Here is a 21,100-nt window from a genome sequence, read left to right on the forward strand (position 1 = left end):
ATATTTTGCGTCATCAGAAAGTGAAGTCGTAATTAGGGCAGGTTTTGGTGGTGCCACTGGTGATTGAGAATTTGGATCTTGGCAATGGTAGAGTACCCTGTCCACCTGGACTTTTTTGCTCGAGGTCACATTCAGCAGTTGTAGGTCACTCCCAGAGGGGTATGAAGAAACACAGAGTAACAGGAATCCAATCAAGGGCCTCACATGTGCAAGGTCAGTGTTCAACCATCATTAAGCTACATCCCGACCTATACCTTGATTCTTTTTTTCACATGTTCTTCCCTGATTTCCCCCATTGTTTCTTTTCCTAGGCACATTCTGCTACACCAATAGCCTCCTGGATGTAACCACCTGGCTAGCTTGTTACCTTCAATTTTCCCCAAAGGACAGTAGGATTTACAGTATTTGACATCACCCAAGGTTGGAAAGGCCAGGTGTCTTAACTAGTCAGGGCTCAATCTATCCCATTAAGACCATGAACAACATAGGACAATCAGAGTTTCGTACTAAAATTCTTATGTTTAACTCTAAGGTACCAGATTCAATTCACACAAAGGGCGGGGGGGGGGAATGGAAAGCTATAATCCCAATCATTTCCTCTCCTTACTTAGTGAAAATGATGGAGCTGTATGTAACCCTATATAGTAGGCAGAGTTGTACTGTAAAAAAAAATAGCTTTATAATTTATCAAACAAGTTATAACCAGCAATAACTCAGAAAAAGACCTTTGACATTTTTTTCTATCTGTAATACATAGAGACTATCAGCTGTGCTAGCATAATTTTATTCAAAATCATTGACATGGAAATTATAATAGATATATTCTATATGGAAGAAATATACCTTCTTTAACCTCACCTTATCATTTAAGGCATAAATTCATACTTATTACAATTAAAATAATTTTTTAATTCACAGAGGAACACAATGGGAAAATTGATCCACATAACTGAGTTATATGTATGTTTGTATGAGGGAGTAAAAAGAAAGGGGTACTGGGATTCTTGAGAGATGGTTATAAGTTTACTGGTGATGGGTGTGATATTGCGGCCAATATATGTGCATGGGGAACGATTTTAACAGTATTGAAACCACAGAATCTCAATCAATAAAAATGTAGTTGAAAACTAAAAAGTTGTTGAGCTAGGCACTTGGGAAATAGTTCAAGTGGGAGAGCACGTGAATTGACCCCTGTGCTACATGCTGAGCTATATGGCTATTATGCAACCAGCCTATTTGGGTCAGAAAGCAAAAAACACTCTGTGCTTGCTTTCTCTATTCCTACCTGAAGCAGACTGGTAGTCAGAGTGCAAATAAAAAAAAAACCTTCAGAAACTGTTAATTTCCCAAGCAGTCATGAAAAGGGTTTGGAATGCTAAAGAATGAGATTCTTCTGGGGTTACTAATGACCTGACATTTTCAGTGTTTGAGAGAGAGAGATGATATACATGTTCACTGAAGGACCTTCAATGTATGTATTAAAAGCAACAATAGTTACTTGAGTTTTTCTAACAATACTATCAGTATGGCAGGAATCGTATAACTAAAAATCACAGTGCCATGCTCATCCATGAGAGACACATTTCAGGTTAAGGCAGACCCACCAGCTGATGATGACAAGCTGCCAGCTATTCCCTACAGAATTGCAATCCTCAAAGCAAATGGGACAGTCTTTCCATATGTAGGGGGAAAGGTACTTTACATAGAAATTGGGGGTTTCTCACCTTTCCACTACTTTCTCTTATAGAGGCAGATAAGGAGGCGTGGGGAGAACATAATGATCTGTTCTTAAGAACAGATCAGGAGAATGGAGAAAAACCGAATCATTTATCTTAGAAGAGTTGGGTGAGGAAAAACCACCACATGAGCTATCCCAGCCTTGTCAAAATAGTAATTGTCCAATCCCCTCCTTTCACCACAAAATCATGAACACAGAAGAAAAGGTAGGAGACAAGTAAAAGCCAGAGGGGAAAGAAATTTCCCTACAATACTGTAAGAGACTGTAAGATTACTGCTAAAAGGTGCTCTCGGGAAATAAATTGTAATGGGGAAACATGGCATAAAATTTCTGGAAAGCTGAGTTCAGGACAATATACTTTTGAGATCATATGGATTAATGATTTATGCAGTTATTAGCCTTGCAAGTTTTCTTTCTACGAAAAAGAGATTACCCCACAATCCAGAAAACATAAAATCTCTCTCGCTTTTGATGAATGTATCAGGCAAGTTGTAGTAGGTAGATTGTTGTTCTGAGTTTCTCTCCATTATGGTTCAGTAGAGAAAGAGGCATTGCGATGCCTCAAACATGATGGTCTCTCACTATCTGTATTGCAAGTCATAATGCCCATAAGTAAGATAGTAAGAGGGAAATTGCCTGCCATAGAGGAAGGGAGAAGAGCTGGATGGGGTGGGGGGGTTAGACGAGGGGCAGGGGGGATACTGGGGACATTGGTGGTGGAAAACGCACATTGGTGAAGGGACAGGTGTTCTATTTTTGCATGACTGAAACTCAAACATGGAAGCTTTGTCACTGTATCTCACAGTGATTCAAGTACTCGATCACTGTATAACTGAAACCCGAGCATGAAAGATTCTAAGTCAACAACTGTACCTCATGGTGTTCCACTAATAAAATAAAATAAAAAAATAAATATTTTTTAAAAATGCCTTCTTCATTCCAGGTCTGAATTTGGAGACAGAAGTCAGTGGGAAAAGCCAAAGATAATCCACATATCCTTTTTAACTCAGTTCACCCAGAACAGGAATATGCCCACCATATTTTCTCTAAAGGCATATTCAGTTCCATCAAAGTGTAGAGTTGTCAGGGTCTGTGAGAGAGTATAGGAGTTAAGATACTCATTTTGTATGCAGCGGAACCTTGCTCAATCCCTGGCACCATCAATCATCCCGAGGACCAGGAGTAGGTAGGATCCAAACCTTCATCACCAAAACTAGAGCTGTACAAAAGCATAAAAAAAAGTCTCCTTACAGTCTTTATATATATATATATATATATATATATATATATATATATCCCTTTAAAAAATAAGATTCCAAACAAAAGCTTTACTAATTTCCTAGCTAAGAAAAAGTTGGTATAGGAAGAAGAAAAAATGTTTCAGTTTTTCAGATTTACTCTGTTTACCATCTAATCTACTAAACCTCACTCCTGATTCGCTCTTCAAGCTCATGTTCTCCCTTGAACACATATCTTGTTTGCTTTTCCCTAAGATTCTTTGCTTTTTTGCTTATTTCCACTCTGGAAAAGCCTGTGTTCCCTCTCAGGCATTTCATTTTCATTTCATCATCCTGTTATTTGTCGATTGCCTCGAGCAGGCCCCAGTAACGTCTCTTTCATCCTAGCCCTGAGATTATATTCAAGGCTATTTAGGAGAATGAGACCCATCATTGTTACTGGTATTTGGCATATTTGGTACGCCACGGGGAGTTTGCCAGACTCTGCCCTGTGGGCAGGCTACATTCGATAGCCTGCAAGTTTGTCCAAAGTAGGAATGAGACAATAAGATGTCATAAAAAAAAGTTCTGATAAGAGTTCGCGCGTGCGGCCTCTCAGGCATATGCTTCCCTTTTTCTCTCACTTCACATCTTTCTAAATAAGTTTCAATAAAGACTATCTTTCTTTACCCCCACCCCCCACAAAAATTTCATTTCTGTCTAATTATTTTCCCTTGTTTGACAAAGCTGCCAAGATTCCAGCAGTGGGAGCAACCTATGAGGTTAGTGTGTGTGTGTGTGTGTGTGTGTGTGTGTGTGTGTGTGTGTGTGTGTGTGTGTGTGTGTGTGTGGAGGGGGTGTCTGTGTGTTTGGTGGGGACAGGGGAAACTCAGAGGAATCAAACCCAGAACTTCACATATACAAGCTAACGTCTCACATATTCAAGGCAAGTGATTCACTGCAAACTGCATACTCAGCTCCTGAGATTATTTTTGTTTGTTTTTATTTTGTTTTGTTTGGGAGATTGGGGGAGGGGCGTCATACCAGCAATGCTAAGGAGCTACTCTTTGGAATTGCCTCTGGTAGTATTCAGATGACCATGCAGTACAGGGGATGAAACACAGGCTCTTGCCTGTAAAGTATAGCTCCAGACAGTTGAACTCTCACCTCTCCAGTCCCTGAGACTCCTTTATAAAGCACTGTCTCTTGGCATTGTCTCTGGTAATTCAGAGGCTGGCATGCCTCTCAGAGATGCCTGAGCAGAAGCAGTGACACCTGCCTTCTTATAAATTGGGTCAAAGCAATGAAATTCCTTACAAAAGTCTGTGGGGTAATCAATGATTCTGCTCTAATGAAACCATAAATCAGAAAGGATCTACATAAACTAAATCCCACTGGCACTTTAACAAATAACAAGTGATGGATTTTGCATTAAATTATAAGACTTACCTAACAATCTTATCAGTTACCAATAATCATATCCCTCTGGAAATTCCAGTCAATCTCTGGGTCTTTCTAAAGCATCCCAGCTGCAAAGATGCTGGGAGCCTTGAAAGCAGACAAATCAGTGAAGATATTCTGAAGGTACATTACTGAACCTAAGAGCCATTCTTGCCTACTAATGAATGTATTAAGTCTTCCAACGAAGTTCATCAAACTAGACTTCTTGAATGACCAACTAGAAGGAAATCTAAATCTATGCTGAAAACTCTCCATGATAAAATAGACAATATGTTTATGTACCAAAATATGCTAGAAGAAGAGTCAGTGAATTGTGAGCTGCCACCTGTTCTGATAAAGAAAAATGGCACTAAAACACAGTAATACTCATCCTTACCCAGAGTTTTTGGTTCCATGCAAAATCCCACGGCAGAGCCGAGTGTTGGCAACAGACACCTTTAGCCCACAAAGTCTGTAACACTGGCTTTATGGCCCCTTCTTTACAGAAAATTATTTGCCAACCTCTTTACTACACAAAAGGCAAGGGGTGAGGGAAGGAAGGGGAAATTCTGGGTTCTCTGAGCTAAACTGCTGTGCAGCTAGATTCTTTGTAACTAATTAAACTTCCAGATTATCTTTGGATATAACTCATGGGTGTCTACAATTACAGAGAAGATTTAAATATGGAAAGAGGAGTTTCAAAATAGTAGATATAAATTCATCTGTGCTTGTCTTTTTAAGAATTTTTAAAATAAAATAGAGATTAACTTAATCCATCTAATTCTTCTTGAGAAGTTTCAGAGAGGAAGTTGCATTTCTGCTGGGGTTGAAGAGAAAATAAAGTTGAGAACAGAAGAAAATATCAGAGAAGGAGCAAAACAAATTCTGTGGCACAAATAATAAATAATTATTTATTACTTACTTTCTTTTTCATCCTGGAAATTAAAAAGTTTCATATAAATCTCTGAGTAAGGAATCACTCTAGGGCATGAAAGGGGCTTGAATACAATGCTTCTCAATCCCACTCATGAGAAAAAATGTAATGATAATGATACAGTTATAATAACCATTACTGCAGAAACAGTCATTATCATTATAGTAACTATTGCGTATTGAATGTTTCTCACGTGCTAGCATGATGCTAGGTGCTTACGCATTATCCCATTTAATGCTCACAGCCACCCTATGAAGTAGATCCTATTATCTTCGTTTCACTATTGAGATTGTGGCTGAGAAAGATAAGTAGGAAATGCAAATTTCAAACTAGCAGAGCTGAGTAGTGGGCCCAGGCTGTTACTGAACCACACGGTTCATTAAACCCATGCATGCTCTTATAGACACCCCATCCCAGGCACAGCCCACCCGCAAGTGCACTGACCTCTACAGACACTGCAGCAATGGTTCTCTGGGAGGATATGGTCCTTTTCTGAGCAGTTCAAAGGAGGGCAGGCTTCTGTAATTTTCACTAAAACTCCACCCTGGAAGCCAAATAATAGGGAAACACAAATATTCATAGTCAGCAGCACAAACTTCTCATGTTCATTTTTAAGAGCCTGCAGTAATAACCACCCACCCAATATAATCAACAGTACTCCCAGGAATTCAACTAGTAATGACAAATTTGCTAATTAAATTGACATGACTCCAGGAAGAGAAGGCAAATTTCCTGTTCCGTTGTGCAAGAGCCTTGATCTCACATTTGTGGGTGTCTTTTGGGAAGCAGAAAGATGCAGACAGTGTTGAGAGTTTGCTAACAATTGAAAGGTTAGTTGGGGAGCCCTAATTTGCAGCATTTGCTGATTTCTATAATGGGGGTATCCCAATGAAAGCTGATTTGGGTGTTGTGCTTATTTGTTTCAGCTTGGGAGTGCACCTAAAAGTGCTAGGCTACTCCCACTTCTGTGTTGGGGGTGGGGGGTTGTCTCTCCCTGTCCCAGAAGGTTCTGAGGATCAAAACAGGTCATAAACTACAAAGTTATGCCATGACTCCTATACTATCTCTCCTGCCCCTATAACCTATATTGAATTACTAATATGACATTACTGAATATAGCTGGGAAATTATGTACAAGGAACTCTCATCAGTTTATCTGCATGGTCCACCAGAGAGCAAGCACTATTAACTCAAGGTAAATTTGCTATCTTGCTCTTGATAAGCTCAGTTTAGAGGGAGTTAAAAAATGCCTAAACTGTAAAACATAGCACAGTGAAGTCCTAAACTAGGTACTTTAATTAAGATATTATACCTCCCAGGATGGGAGATGCATGCTGAAACTAGACTATAGACTGAACATGATTCCCTTGAACACGTATCTTTTCAGTTATAACTGAAACCCAAACACAAAAATTTGTAAGTCTACAACTGTACCTCATGGTGTTTCACTAATAAAAATTTTAAAAAAAGATATTATAGTGTAGCGTACATGGTATCATGGGAGACTAACTTTGCCCAGGCAGAGAGAATTTATAAACAAATAGCCACATTTGAGGAAACTTGATTAATGGAAAAGAGACAAAGAATCAGGACAGGAGAGATGGCACAGAGGTGAAGACACATGTTCTGTTTCCTGAGAATCCCAGTTTGATCCAGGAACCCCATGTAGTCCCCCAAGCACTGCCAGAGGTCACTTCTGGGAAAGCAGCCAGAAATAGCCCCTGAGCATTGCTGGGTGAGCCCTCTCATAAGTGAATGAGTGTATATGTAAACAAATGAGTTAATAAAAACAGAGAAGTTCCTGATTGCGGAAACAGCCAAGAACCAAGATGTGCAGCTACAAATGAACTGGAGGAGGGCTCTTTAGATGAGCAACAGAATTTCTTTAATACAAATAAGATCATTTACCATAACATTTAAATATCCAGCAGGGGCATTTTGGGGCCCTCATCACACCAAAAGCTCTATTTGTCCACATTACTAGCATCTTTGTTTAGTGTTAGTTTATTTAGCTTACTTTAGTTTTACTCTGAATTTAAAAATTAATCCATGAATTACTATTTTGAAAAGGTTTAGGAGTTTCCTGATTTATCTGAAAGGTTTAAATGTTCTCTCCCAATCTAAAGACAATATTTAAGTCAAGAGAAAAGCAAGCTGGAGAAGAGACTTCTTGAGGGTCACAGGATAATTCCCCACCTAGGAGGGGCAATGAGGAGCAGCAGACAGCGGGCTAGTAGAGCTCTGATTTCCATGTCCAAAGGCTCCAGAGTTGCCTGGCCTCGCAATGCAGCTCATTATCTATCTCACACCCATCTGTTCCCAAATTTGAGCATTAACATAATTCTAAATGCCAAATATTAATTTAATTACCGAAGACTCATCTTTTGCATCATTTGCATTCTAGCTCCTTTCCTTCTCTCATACTCCCTAACTCAGAAAAATTCAGTCCAGCCTCTAGTATTCTATGGCTTGTGCTCTTTTGTTCTATCCCTGTGTTCTTCATTTCCAAGTCTACCAAAGTATCTAGATCTCTTGCTTTTCTCCTATCTTAGCACTGCCATTCAGATGTGAAAAATTCACCCTGCTATTCAGTTCTCCTTTTTAGCCCCCTCTCAGACTCACCCCTCAATCCAGGCCACACACTTGGCATCTAACCTCACCTACTGCCAGCCTTAAGGCTAATGTGTCCATAATTTGTACTTTCCACAACAGGGATTCAAATCAATGGTTACGAGCAATAAGTGCATGTAACCTTACTATTCACTGAACAAGCTGAAGGCAAAGGAAAGCGTGGCCTGCTTTCCTACTTATAAGTAGTGCCTCCTCACACTCAAGGTGATGGGTACAGTGGGATCTCCCTTATCAGCTCTGTGTGTCCATTTTTAAACTCCTCAATGATTTTCCCCATCAATCATCTGAGAGATGCCCTTGGCACAGGAGTCAACTCATCTAAGGTTGTTACTGACAAGTTCTGCATCTCCAGTTCCACTGTACAAAGCAAGTAACTGACAAGCACGGGAGGTTTCTTACCTAGAGGAGAGGCTCTAGCTGGGGTTGTTCCAGCATCCTTCCTAGAAACAGAGTGTGGTCTCTCACCTAAAATCCCACACATACTTACCTCCTTCCTTTCCCCAAGTCTTGAACCCTCACCTCCAACTCCACTTACTGATTTTTTTCTTTTGGGGTCATACCCGGTGATACACAGGGAATACTCCTAGCTCTGTACTCAGTAATTACTCCTAGCGGTGCTCGGGGGACCATATGGGATGCCGGGGATCAAACCCGGGTCAGCTGCGTGCAAGGCAAATGCCCTACCCACTATTCTATCGCTCCAGCCCCTCCATTACTGATTTCTCCTGCCAGCATGACCTCAACAAATAAGTGGAAGTAAAACCCTTATTTCAGGTGGATGGACTCCTACAGGAATCCAAACTGAAATGATAAAGTTTCACATTTGCTATCAAATAACAAAGTGCAAAAGGCAGCTAACTCTAGGTAGTAGGCTATTGGAGTGATTTACATTATCTTCCTAACATGTTTTACTTTTTATAATAAAAAATTTACCCATTGATAACATTTATGCTTGGTAAAAAAATGTTTTGATTACAGGAATATTTTTTTAAAAAGTAATCACTCAGCCATGAAGATCATTCAAAGAGCTAGAGCTTATAGTTCGCAATCCCAGGCACTGCATGCTCCCCTAAGCACAAGAATGAACCCAGGTGACATGTCAGATGCAGCCCTTGAGCACCAGGATATAGCCCAAAAACAGCAATAAAAGAAGAATACGACAGCAGAGGAGTTATGATATAAGTTGTATATAAGTTTTAAATAATAAATACTCATTCAAGGGCCAGAGAAAGAATAGAGGAAAAGGTGTTTGTCTTGCATGCAGCCTACCCTGTTACAATTCTGTCACTGTATAATGTCCCCTGAGCACCATCAGGGGTCCTTCAAAGCACAATGCCAATAATAATTCCCACCACTGATGGGTATAGCCCTCAAAAAAACTCCTTTAAAGAAACCATTCATAGACATGGAGAGTATCATGCTAAGTTAAATGAGTCAGAAAGAGAAAGACAGATATAGAAGGACTGCACTCATTTGTGGATTGTAAAATAACATAACATGAGACTGACACCCAAGGACAGTAGATACAAGGGCCAGAAATATTGCTCCATAGTTGAAAGTCTGCTTCATGGGGGCGGGGGGGGGGGGGGAGGCAGCTGGGATAGAGAAGGGATCAGAAAGAAAATTATGGTTGGATGGAAGATGTGTGCTAAAAGTAGGTAAAGGACCAAACATGATAATTTCTCAATAGCTGTATTACAAACCATAATACCCCAAAGTAGAGATGGAGTATGGGGAATATTGTCTGTCATGGAGGCATGGGAGGGCGGGAAAGGGCGGGTATACTGGGGATATTGGTAATGGGAAATGTGCACTGGTGGAGGAATGGGTGTTTGATCATTGTGTGATTGTAACTCAAACAAGAAAGCTTGTAACTATATCTCACAGTGATTCAATAAAATAAAAAATAAAAAAATCATTCATACTAAATATTTGTCATGAAAAGGGTTCACTTTGCAATTAAATAAGTCAACAAGAACATAATGCCAATTGTTTAGAAGCCAACTCCTTTTTAAAAATTTGGAAACAAAATGAACTGTGAGTATAGTAGACTAAATACCATCAAACAGTTTATGCCAGCCAAATAACTAAGTACAAATCTTTTAAAATTTATTTTCAAAACTTTCTAGCAAAAAAACAGATGATCAACATTTACATATTCTCCTGAGTATGATATATTATTTTTATGAACCTTGAAAATTCACATTGGTGAAAAAATATACTACTAATCTAATCTACTCTTTTCTCACTGCCAAGAGTTGTCTCCATGTCATAGATCAAAAATAAATATTTTCAAGTTCTTTCCTAATCACTGTTTTTTATTCTGAATTCCTGAGAACATAGAATTAGGGAGAAAATTTTGGTGGCTTAAAGAAATCTTGCGGGGCAGAAAACATTGGACAAAAATGTGTAACACTGTTGGGAAAACTTATTTTTTAAAAAAACTATATATTCACTTTTTCAAAATTCTCCTGAAAATATTTGAAATGAGTGTGTGTGTGTGTGTGTGTGTGTATGTGTGTGTGTGTGTATATGTTTAGTTTAACTGGAGTCATATAAGCTTTAAAATAAAATTGGACAAATGGAAATATATGAATCTTCAGGCACCCTCTTATCAACTGAAGATCTTCATCTGAACCATAGAACATAGAAAATTATTTGAGTAATTGTGTCGCTCATTTCTCCCAAGTACAGATGCATTATACACGGCCATTTTAGATGCCTCAAAGAGAAGTAAATTCATTCCAGACAATAGGTGCCACAGGGTACAGAGGCTGAAACCTTGAGAACGGCAGCCCAGGAGAGGCCCAGGGTGTGCTGACAATACCCATTAGATGTGTCCCACAGCTCTTTTGTGAGCTCTTATAAATGCTGTGCTTTATCAAGGGATTCAGTGAGCCATAGTCTGAGCAATCTGGCTTTCTCAGACTAAAATGTGATCATTCAATGCTTCTGAATCTGCTCTTCTAATATTCAGAAATGAGAATTACTTTGGAATTACTTTGAAATAAAACAACGTCAGGAGTGGAAGCAGACAAACTTGAGAAAGTAAACTGAATTAGATCATCCAGGGTCAGGTCCCAGCTAGCCCACTTAATAGTTTGGTGACTCTGAGTTTCAGCATCTTGATTTCTCAATCTATTAAATGGGAATAGTATCGATAGTAGCTACTTTGTAGGATTAGTAGGAGACTTTACAGTCAATGTATTTAAGATACTTTACAGAGTACCAAAAATATATAAGTGCTCAAGAAATGTTAAATGTTAACTGTCATTGACCCTTCTGTCTGTACACAGAGATCATTTGCTAAATAACTGGAAAGATAATGGAATGAAATGAAATGAAAACAATCGATTATTTTGTAGGATACAATGAAATTATTCAAGAATGGACACAGGTGCAAAGATAATATGCCTGCCCAGCTGACTGCTAAATTATAAAAATGTATGAGCACAGCAAGAGTAAAAGATGAACCAAAGTGTAAGGGGCACTAACAATGTGACAGAGAATTAAATGTTCTTCTGAAAGCTGGCATTTAAATCAGTGCTCCTATCACTGCCCGGTCTCAAATGACATCTGTTTGATCCTTTCTGATAACAAAGTCCAAATCATAAACGTGACCCTTGCCTGAGTCACCCACTACTTCTGCTCGAAAAGTAAAGGGATTGCTAGTTTTAAACTGACAGGTTCTGGGGTCATCAGCAAAGGAAGCAAGATTACCTTCAGTCATCTCAGTTTCCCCTGAGGTAAAAGAAAAAGTCAGATCCTTAAAACTCAAATCATTTTCACTCCCTGAGACATGAAATCATTTACAGAGAACATGTCATCTGCTCTTGTACTGAGGGTGGACATGAATAGCTGATCAACTAGAATCATTAGAATAACTGGCTGTCACTGAGGACTGCCTTCGTGTCCAGCACTGGACCAAGTTCCCTGCATACTGCTCCCAGACTTTGTAACTTGTTTTGCTAATGGAGAGGTCATAGATCTGTCACACTATCCTTGCCTTTGCCATAGATTAAAGAGTGCTTGCACACCTATATGTAACACACACACACAGAGAGATAGAGGAAGGAAGGAAGGAAGGAAGGAAGGAAGGAAGGAAGGAAGGAAGGAAGGAAGGAAGGAAGGAGATTCAATAGGAAGCTTCAACTTCAAGGGACATAACTCCGCGTGGATTCTGACAAATGAGAGGAAATTTTGGAAGAGGTTTCCCTCTTCCCTGCAAGAACTAGATTCAAACTATTTTGTTGGAAACTCCTTGAACAGTTCTACAAGTCTCTAAGTGCTCTTCTCTCAATCCTTAAATGGATTCTTTTCTTTTCCTTCAAGAAAATAAGATAACTCGGTGTATATATGAGCATTTGCTGAGCCAGTCAGTTCTGTGACAGTGTTTCCCATCAGGCTTTCTGGTGCCACCCCACAAAACCAACTGTGCTTGGTTAGGGACTGGTCACTCTGCAGTGCATCACCTTCTCTGTGCTCACTCATAATTCTCCCCTTCCTCTATTTCTCACACCACAATTCCTTGGAAGTTACTCACCCAAAAATTTGCAGTATGACCCAAGCAATAATACAGCAAGGAAGGCACTTGCCTTACATGCAGCTGACATGAGTTCAATCCCAGACACTACATATGGTCCCCCAAGCACTACCAGGAGAGATCCCTGAGTGCAGAGCCAGAAATAAACCATAAGCACAGCTAGGTGGGACCCCCAAGCCAAAAATGAAATAAAAATCTGCACGTACTGCCATATAAGTACCGCGCGCTAACCAATTGCGCCACTGGAGCTCCGAAATAAAAATCAAAACTCCTACAGTAAGTGCCCAGACTTTATCCAAACTTTTATTTGATGATTACTTCCTCAGAGAAGCCTTACCAGACACCCTCCCCCGCCCCACCATACTCACCTCCAAAGCACTCTATACCTCCAGTCTGCTTTAAATTTTAGAGTATTCTATCAGACATAATATTATACGTTTATTTTATTATTTTCCATATCCCCCAATTAGTTCTATCACGTTATATCAAGAACTTTGTTTACTGCTACAGAGCCAGACTCTAGCACAATGGTGGTAGTCAGTTGCTGAAAGATGACTTACTGAATGAGATTATCTGGATGTGGTTGGGTAGTTCTACACATCTTATTTCAATAAGTGCATCAGAGGCAGGCAGGCATGAGATAGACTTTCTAACCTGTCAGACCCTTGGCTGTGGCATTGTATGAGGTGAAATCACAACCCAATTCCAACACCAACTCAAATCCTTTTCTAGGGCCCCCTGCCAACCTCACTGACCCGGAGCAGCTGCTTGTTCTCTTACCCTTCCCATATCCTTTCCTTAGCAGCTTCTCCCAGCTGCCTGATCCACAGCAGACCACAATCCAGCCACATGGTGACAGTGGTTAGAAAACCTCCGCACCTTGGACTCTGGTCCACTTAAGACATTTCCCCTCAAAAACCCATTCAGGCCAATCTGCTCCATTACTACACTCCATAAAGCTCATATGTCTATCTGCTCATTTCCCAGAACTGATGAGGCTTCTAAGATTGAAACTTACTCGGCATTCCCGACAGCTCTTGGTTAAAATCCGCTGGCCTTCTGCAAGGACTTTCCCTCCATAAATGCATTTTGCTGTAATAAATAGGAAAAAAATGAGTCAGACAGACTGCTATGAAAATAAATGACCCCAGATGTATATCCAACTCTGGTGAATTCTGTAGATGCAAAAATTTCCTGATTCTAAGCAATGCAAATATCTTTGTTAAGGGGAAGACATGGGATTGGTGTAGGATAACTTCTGATTCCCTAATCAGGCCATCATTATGCTAATGCTTGCCATGAGACTGTCACTTGCAAGGATATACAACTATTCCAAAACTGCAATTGCCAAAAGGAACTAGAGACTGAAATGATGTGATCAGAAGTTAAAAGGAGAGAGTACTAGTAGTCTCCCATGGAGTATAATAAGTACCTCTATTTCAACACAGAATGAACAAGTAAAAGGAGACTCATACATTGCTTGCACCAGAACCTCAGCCACAAAGAAAAAGGACTCCTCTTTTCCACTTTGCAATTGTGGGAAGTGTGTATTCTCAGCCTGCCCATGGAAAGCTCAGACAACTGAGTAATGTGAGTTAAGTCACTGAAGTACTTTATCAATGTACTAAAGAATTTGTCTTTAGACAGGTGAGCTTAAAGGCTAACAGGATGAGAAATTGACAAGAGACTGGTCCTGTAGGAAAGTGAAAAGAGAAGCATAACTGTAGCCCCCACCACTCAATTTAGATTCCACAGGGCTCAGTCCTGACTCAACTTGCTGACCCACTTCTAAGCGAGTGCAGAACATGCTGATTTGATATCCCCCTGATGTGTTCCGCCAAATTCTGCAGTCACGCCAAGAGAAACAGGAAAGCTGAGGCTTGGTTGCTCCTTTTCCTGCACGAGGAAGTTCCTTCCAGTACTGGTCTTGAGGTAAATAAGAGAGACCTGGCACTCCTCATGATATTTATCATGAACTCACTGTCTTATAATAAAAACCACCTCATGAGGCTGGAGTGATTCCACAGTGGGTAGGGCATTTGCCTTGCATGTGGCCTACCCGGGTTCGATTCCCAGCATCCCATAGGGTTCCCTGAGCACCACCAGGGGTAATTCCTGAATGCAGAGCCAGGAGTGACCCCTGTGCATCGTCAGGTGTGACCCCAAAAGCAAAAATAAATAAATAAAAATAATAAAATAAAATAATAAGTAAAAACCACCTCAATTCTTAGAACCCCCCTCCCTGTATTTGTTAAAACAAGCTAAATACATTTGGCAGTTTCTGGTCTGGAGATAAAGTACAAGGGTTAAGGTACTTGCCTTGAATACAATCCACCCTGGTTAGACTTCTGGCACCAATACAATCCCCAAGCACATCCAGGGATGACACCTGAGCACAAGGCACTGCCATGAGCACTGCCAGGTATGGCCCAAACACTCCAAAATGAAATAAATAATATCATATGGGACACTATATGCCTTCAGAATATGGTCCAAATTCCTTCATTTATGTGCCTTATTTCTCAGGCTTTAAAGTTCATCAATTCCCAAGTATTCACTTACCTTCTGAACATGTACAACCTCATGATATATTTTAACAAGTTTTCTCTCTTCTTCTGGATTTTAATATCCCCCAGGAAGAGAACCTCTTCTTATAAGTTCATCAGTTTCAACTAAGGTCTAACTTCCCTGCAAGACACTATTCTTGCCCTTCAACACCCAATTTTAAGCGTTTGCTTTACTCCAGTTAGATAAACCAGTCAACTACAATTCATTGATTCCAATGATGATGTGAATCCTCCAAATTACATCCATGGGGAGACCACACCTCCAAGGGCCTGGAAATCCCTGTCAAATAAGCTCCCATCCTCCCTGAACACAGCTGCTGCCAACTTAGCAACATAGCTCGCTCCAGAGTGACAGTTGTGCTAAATGCACTGCCGTCAGATCTGCCATCTGCTCCCTGGCCCAGGCTGGGAAGCAAGGAACCATTTTTCACCCTCATTTTTCCCCTTGCCGCACCCACAACAATGTGTGCATACTTGCACCTTGTCTTAAGATATCTGCCTGCTTCTTCTCCTTCTCTGACAAATCCACTAGTGCAGACAAAAGGTTTGTTGTTTACAGTCATGCCGCACAGGAATACAGCCCTCCCACTCACCACTCCGTGTAAAAAGCAAGTGTCCACTGCACTCCGTGTTCTCACAGCGCAGGTGGAGAAGGTATCAGCACAACCTGGCAAGCCTCAGCTTTCTGCAGCTTTAGGAGGATATGTCTATGATTACAATGTCAAGCATGTATGAAATTATCCAAGGAAACCTTTCAAGATCACCCTGAAGGAATTAATAATTTATCCTGGTTTCTCATCTGCACCCCACTTCTTTGACAGCACCCCTCCTTCTTTGCCACTTCCTCCCCTTCCACCTAACATCTGTCTTCATTATTCATCCTTGTGATATGCAACTAAAAGGCTTCTTTTTGATGTCTGAGTAATGCAAACATGAGGTGAGTCAGACTCCAGAGCCTTTGGTTGAGGCATTTGGGACCCATTCCAAAAGCTTCTAAAATGAGCAGAAGTGCAAACGGATACTAGAATCCCTTCATCTCCCACCATGGACACAGAAACTAGAATATCTCATAGTGCCTGACCATCAAACAAATCCCACACCAACACTCACTTCTCCCGGTACCAGAATCAAAAGTACTGAGGGTAGAGAGAAACAATCACACAGTTGTGCATGTGCTGCTGCACTAGACATCTGGCCTGTGATATTTCAGGACAGTCTGCTTTCTCGAATGCAGTTCACAATTTTGCCATGAGGTGAACATTTGACAGGTATGGCTCGGCGCCCCTGTTCGGTGTGGGCATGAAGCTGTTCTGCTTTATTTGGGCATTTGTATCCTGCACACACATTCCACCCATTCCTTGGTAGTCAGTAGCTTAGAATATAAAAATCAGTGCTCAGGATTATGCTTTCAAGGAGAGTGGCAGATCAGAAGCCCCAAGAACCCTGCCTTCCTCAGTGAGCTCATCCACCAGTGAAGCTTCATTCAGACACCACCTCTCTGAGCAAGTTGCTAACATCAAACTGGTGTCCCCCAGGCATCTCCAACCCACACATGCCAAACAGAATGCATCGCTTCCTGAATTACTTCCTCCACCTGCCCTACTTCTGTTAATCGCACTATGCATCTCCCACGGGCTCTTGTTCCAAACCTGGCAACTTTTCTCTCATGCAGATGCTCTATCCCTGATTCATCTGTCTGATGCAAAAAGCAAAAAAAAAAAATAGTCTACAGTATACCTATGCATCCTGGTATTTATTATTTTGCCATAACTCAAAATCAGGTAAGAGCAATAGCACAGTGGGTAGGGTGACCTTGCGTACAGCTGACCCGGGTTCCATTCCTCCACCCCACTCGGAGAGCTCAGCAAGCTACCGAGAGTATCCCACCCGCACAGCAAAGCCTGGCAAGCTACTCGTGGTGTACTGGATATGCCAAAAACAGTAACAACAGTCTCACAATGAAGATGTTACTGGTCCCCACTCGAGCAAACTGATGAAAAATGGGAGGGCAGTGCTACAGTGCACTCAAATTTATCCCTTCCTTTTCCATGTCTCCAGTCAGTGACTGAACTGCCTCTTAGACCTACCTGAATCAGACCCTCATAAACCATCACCATCATCTCCAGCTTTAATTATGGAACCTCTGTAAAAGAACTTTGATTATGCCACAACCCTCCCTTTCCCCAAAAGTTCTGGCTTTTGAACTGATTTGAATTAGTGCTATGCTTACTTTCATGAATTTGCACATGCAATTCTATTAGCAGGTGCTGTTCTTCTCCATATGGCAAACTCCTGTTCATTTATCAACTCCGCGAGCAACTATTACTTCTCCTAAGAAGTCTTCCTAACATATCACACACACACATGCACACGCACACACACACACACGCATACACACACATACACACACATAGCACACAAATGCATATACAAATTTCTGAGTTAGTCACTTCCTTCTCTTAGCTACCTCAGTCTCTTAGAGAATGCACAGTACCCAATACTCATTAATGTTTGTGGAGTTCTTTTTTTGAGGGGGACCACCAAGCAATAATCAGGGCTTTTTCCTGGTTGGGCTTAGAAATCATTTCTGTTAGGATTCAGGAGACCATATGTGGTGCTGGGAATCAAAACTGAATCTTCTGTGTATAAGGCAAGCACCTTTCCTGTGGTCCTCTTGCTCCAGCTCTGTATAGTGTACACTATTTTAGAGATGTGTGTATCTCCCTGGACAAAGTGACACAGGAGACAGATTAATCAACAGTCTCTCCTAAGCCAGTCTGCTGGGTTTTATTTGAGTTCTACCAAGCTAATCCTGGTCCTTTCTCCTTTCTCTGTGATTTACTTCCTCTTCTGTGAAATGGAGATAGAATTGCGGCCAACAACTCTGGTTTGACCAAAAATTAACTACACAGAATAGAGCTTAGCATGCCTTCTCTGAGACCCTGGAATACTGCTCCACCCAAACTTGAACAGTATTTTAGGAAAATTTATTTGAAAGCAACAACCAATGTAAATAACATTCATCCATCCTTTTTCTCCTGTGAACATCTGAAAACATCTAGAACAGTGTTTCCCAAAGTGAGCAATACTATCCCCTGAGGGTGTAAGGTGTTGGTTGGATGGTTCCAGAGGATGGTTCTAGACTTGAGAGTAACTGAGGGGAACTTCCTGCATATGCACCTTGAAAGGATTTCTGGCAGGGGTGGGGGAGGAGTTTGGCACTTATTAAATAAATTTGGGTTCTGTAGACTAACTTCTACTGGCTAAAGTTAGGATTATTAATCCTCATTCTCACCTCCTTTACCACACTCATCTTCTGGAAGACTGGAAATATTTAGTCCCTCCAGGGACCATCCTACCAAGAACAGTCCCCACAGTCTCTGCAGCCATTCACTTGCACTTTCTTTTTTTTTTTTTCATTGACACTCAGATTTATTTATTTTTTTTTTATTAGTGAAGCACCATGAGGTTCAGTTGTAGATTTACAAATCCTTGTGCCTGAGTTTCGGTCATACAATGATCAAATACCCATCCCTCCACCAGTGCCCATTTCCCCCCACCCCCCCTCCCACCCTGCCTCTGTGGCAGGGCATTCCCCTTTGTTCTCTCTCTCCTTTTGGGTGTTGTGGTCTGCAAAAGAGGCATTGAGTGGCAATCATGTTCAGTCCATAGTCTACTTTCAACATGCATTTCCCCTCCTGGGAGGATCCTCCAAACACCTTTCATTTGGTGTTCCCTTTTCTATCTGAACTGCCCTTTCCCCTAGAATATCCGGCTGGCCTCTAAGTTATGGAGTAATCCTCCTGGTGTTGATCTCAGCTATTCTTAGGTATTGATCTCATATTTTGTTGCTTTCTATCCCCCAGATGAATACAATTTTTCTATGTCTTCACTTGCACTTTCTAAGGTGCCAAACCACGTGTCCACTGTGATTGCATGGACAAGTCTGAAAACCAGTCTCAGCTCTAGCTTGCAAGCGAGCCCTCTGAAGCACAGAGACAGCTCTTATCAGTATTCCAGGATTTAGAAATTACTGATTGCCAATTGCAAAGTCCTATAAAAAAATTAATAAGAAATGAAAACCCTCTAAGCCACAGGCTCTCAACCTTTTAATAACTACAGAGGTGCCGCAGATCATTTATTTTTCATAGTTTTGATTAGTGGTCTTAATAATTCATTTGTAGGGATAGAGAGATGGTACAGCAGGTAAGGTGTTTGTCTTGCATAGTGCTTGCCTGAGTTCAATTCCCAGTACCACATATGGTTCACCTTCCCACTCCAGAGCTTGGGGGGGTGGGGGGTGGGTAGGGAGGAAAAGAGATAATGGAGCACAGAGAAAGAAGGCAGCTGTGTGTGGCCCAAATACCAAAAGTAATTCAACTGTATTACTGTATGATTAAACTACAAGTACATAAAACAGCCAATGAAAGCTGTCTGAAGAAATTGCTATTAATTCTTAATAAAAGGAAAAAGGGACCCTCATTCACTGTTGGTGGAAAAGTCAACTGGTCCAACATTGGTAAACAATGTGAATGGTACACTCCTCAAAAATCAAGGTCAATTCCATATGACCCTGCAATTACACTCTTTGGAATATATTCCAAGGACCCCAAATCACAATGTAGAAAGGACATTTGCACTTCTGTGTACATTGCAGCACTATTTGCAATAGTCAAAATCTGGAAATAATCCAAGTGACTAGATAAAGAAACTATGATATACAGATAAAATTTAATACTGTTTGGCCATAAGAAAAGATGAAATTGTGCAGTTTGCTGCTATGTGTATGGATCTGGAGAGAATCGTGCTGAGTGAAATTAGTCTCAGGGAGATCTCTGGCATATTCAGGGTATAAAAAACCATAGTAGGGTGGCCAGCAGGTAGATCATTTGCCTTCATCCAGCTGACCAAGTTTACTCTATAAATTCCCCTGAGCCCTAAAAAAAATGATCCCTAAGCACAGATCCAGGAGTAAGTCCCGAGTACCGCCAGATGTGGCCTAAAAATGAAGAAAGAAAAAAAGAAAAGAAGCATTGTAGGGGCATAACAAAGGCCCAAAGGCAAGAGAAACAAAGAACATGAGCATGGTCTTCAGTAGGAAAGTAGCCACTCAGAAGGTGGGGATGGGGCAGGGCTGGTGGAGTGGCGGGGTGGGGAAACACTACAACAATGGTAGAAGGAAGTGGTCATTCTGGAGGAGGAGGGAGTGCTAAGAGATGGCAAAGTGTTATGCATGAAACCATATCAGCAACAGTATTGTGAATTACAGGGCCTAAAGGAATGAAAAAAATTTATTTGTTTATTTATTTTACATTTTTTTATTAGTGAAACTCCATGTGGTACAGTTGTTGACCTTACAAACTTTTGTGCTTGGTTGTTTGTTCATTGCAGCACTGTTTACAATAGCCAGAATCTGGAAAAAACCTGAGTGCCCGAGAACAGATGACTGGTTAAAGAAACTTTGGTACATCTACACAATGGAGTACTATGTAACTGTTAGAAAGGATGAAGTCATGAAATTTATCTACAAGTGGTACTACATGGAAAGTATCATGCTAAGTGAAATGAGTCAGAAAGAGAGGGACAGACATAGAAAGATTGCATTCATCTGGGGAACATAAAGTAACAAAATAGGAGACTAACACCCATGAATAGCCGAGATAAATACCAGGAGGTTTACTCCATGGCTGGGAGGTCAGCCTCACACTCCAGGGGTAAAGGCAGCTCAGATAGAGAAGGGAGCACCAAATAAAGGGTGTTGGGAGAATCCTCCCAAGATGGGAGATTCATGCTGAAAGTAGACTATAGACTGAACTTGATTGCCACTCAATGCCTCTTTTGCAAACCACAACACCCAAAAGGAGAGAGAGAACAAAAGGGAATGCCCTGTCACAGAGGCAGGGTGGGATGGGGTGATGGGGGGTGGGACGGATACTGGGACCCGTGGTGGTGGAAAATGGGCACTGGTGGAGGGATGGGTACTTGATCATCGTATAACTGAAACCCAAGCACAAAAATTTGTAAGTCTAC

At 41.0% G+C, this 21,100-nt stretch overlaps 1 protein-coding gene across 2 annotated transcripts in view; it reads right to left on the bottom strand.

The window, feature by feature from the left end:
- NELL1 (neural EGFL like 1) overlaps window positions 1–21,100 on the bottom strand; it is a 1,007,676-nt gene that overhangs the window by 724,085 nt on the left and 262,491 nt on the right. For both annotated transcript variants that reach the window (XM_056131034.1, XM_056131033.1), the window contains exons 10-11: window positions 13,522–13,595; window positions 5,774–5,873 (exon numbers count right to left, since the gene is read on the bottom strand). In XM_056131034.1, the coding sequence (XP_055987009.1) occupies window positions 5,774–5,873; window positions 13,522–13,595 (174 nt within the window). The remainder of the gene's footprint in view (window positions 1–5,773; window positions 5,874–13,521; window positions 13,596–21,100) is intronic.

This window comes from Sorex fumeus, unplaced genomic scaffold, assembly GCF_029834395.1.
Source record: "Sorex fumeus unplaced genomic scaffold, SorFum_2.1 ptg000007l, whole genome shotgun sequence".
Classification (NCBI taxonomy): Eukaryota; Metazoa; Chordata; class Mammalia; order Eulipotyphla; family Soricidae; genus Sorex; species Sorex fumeus.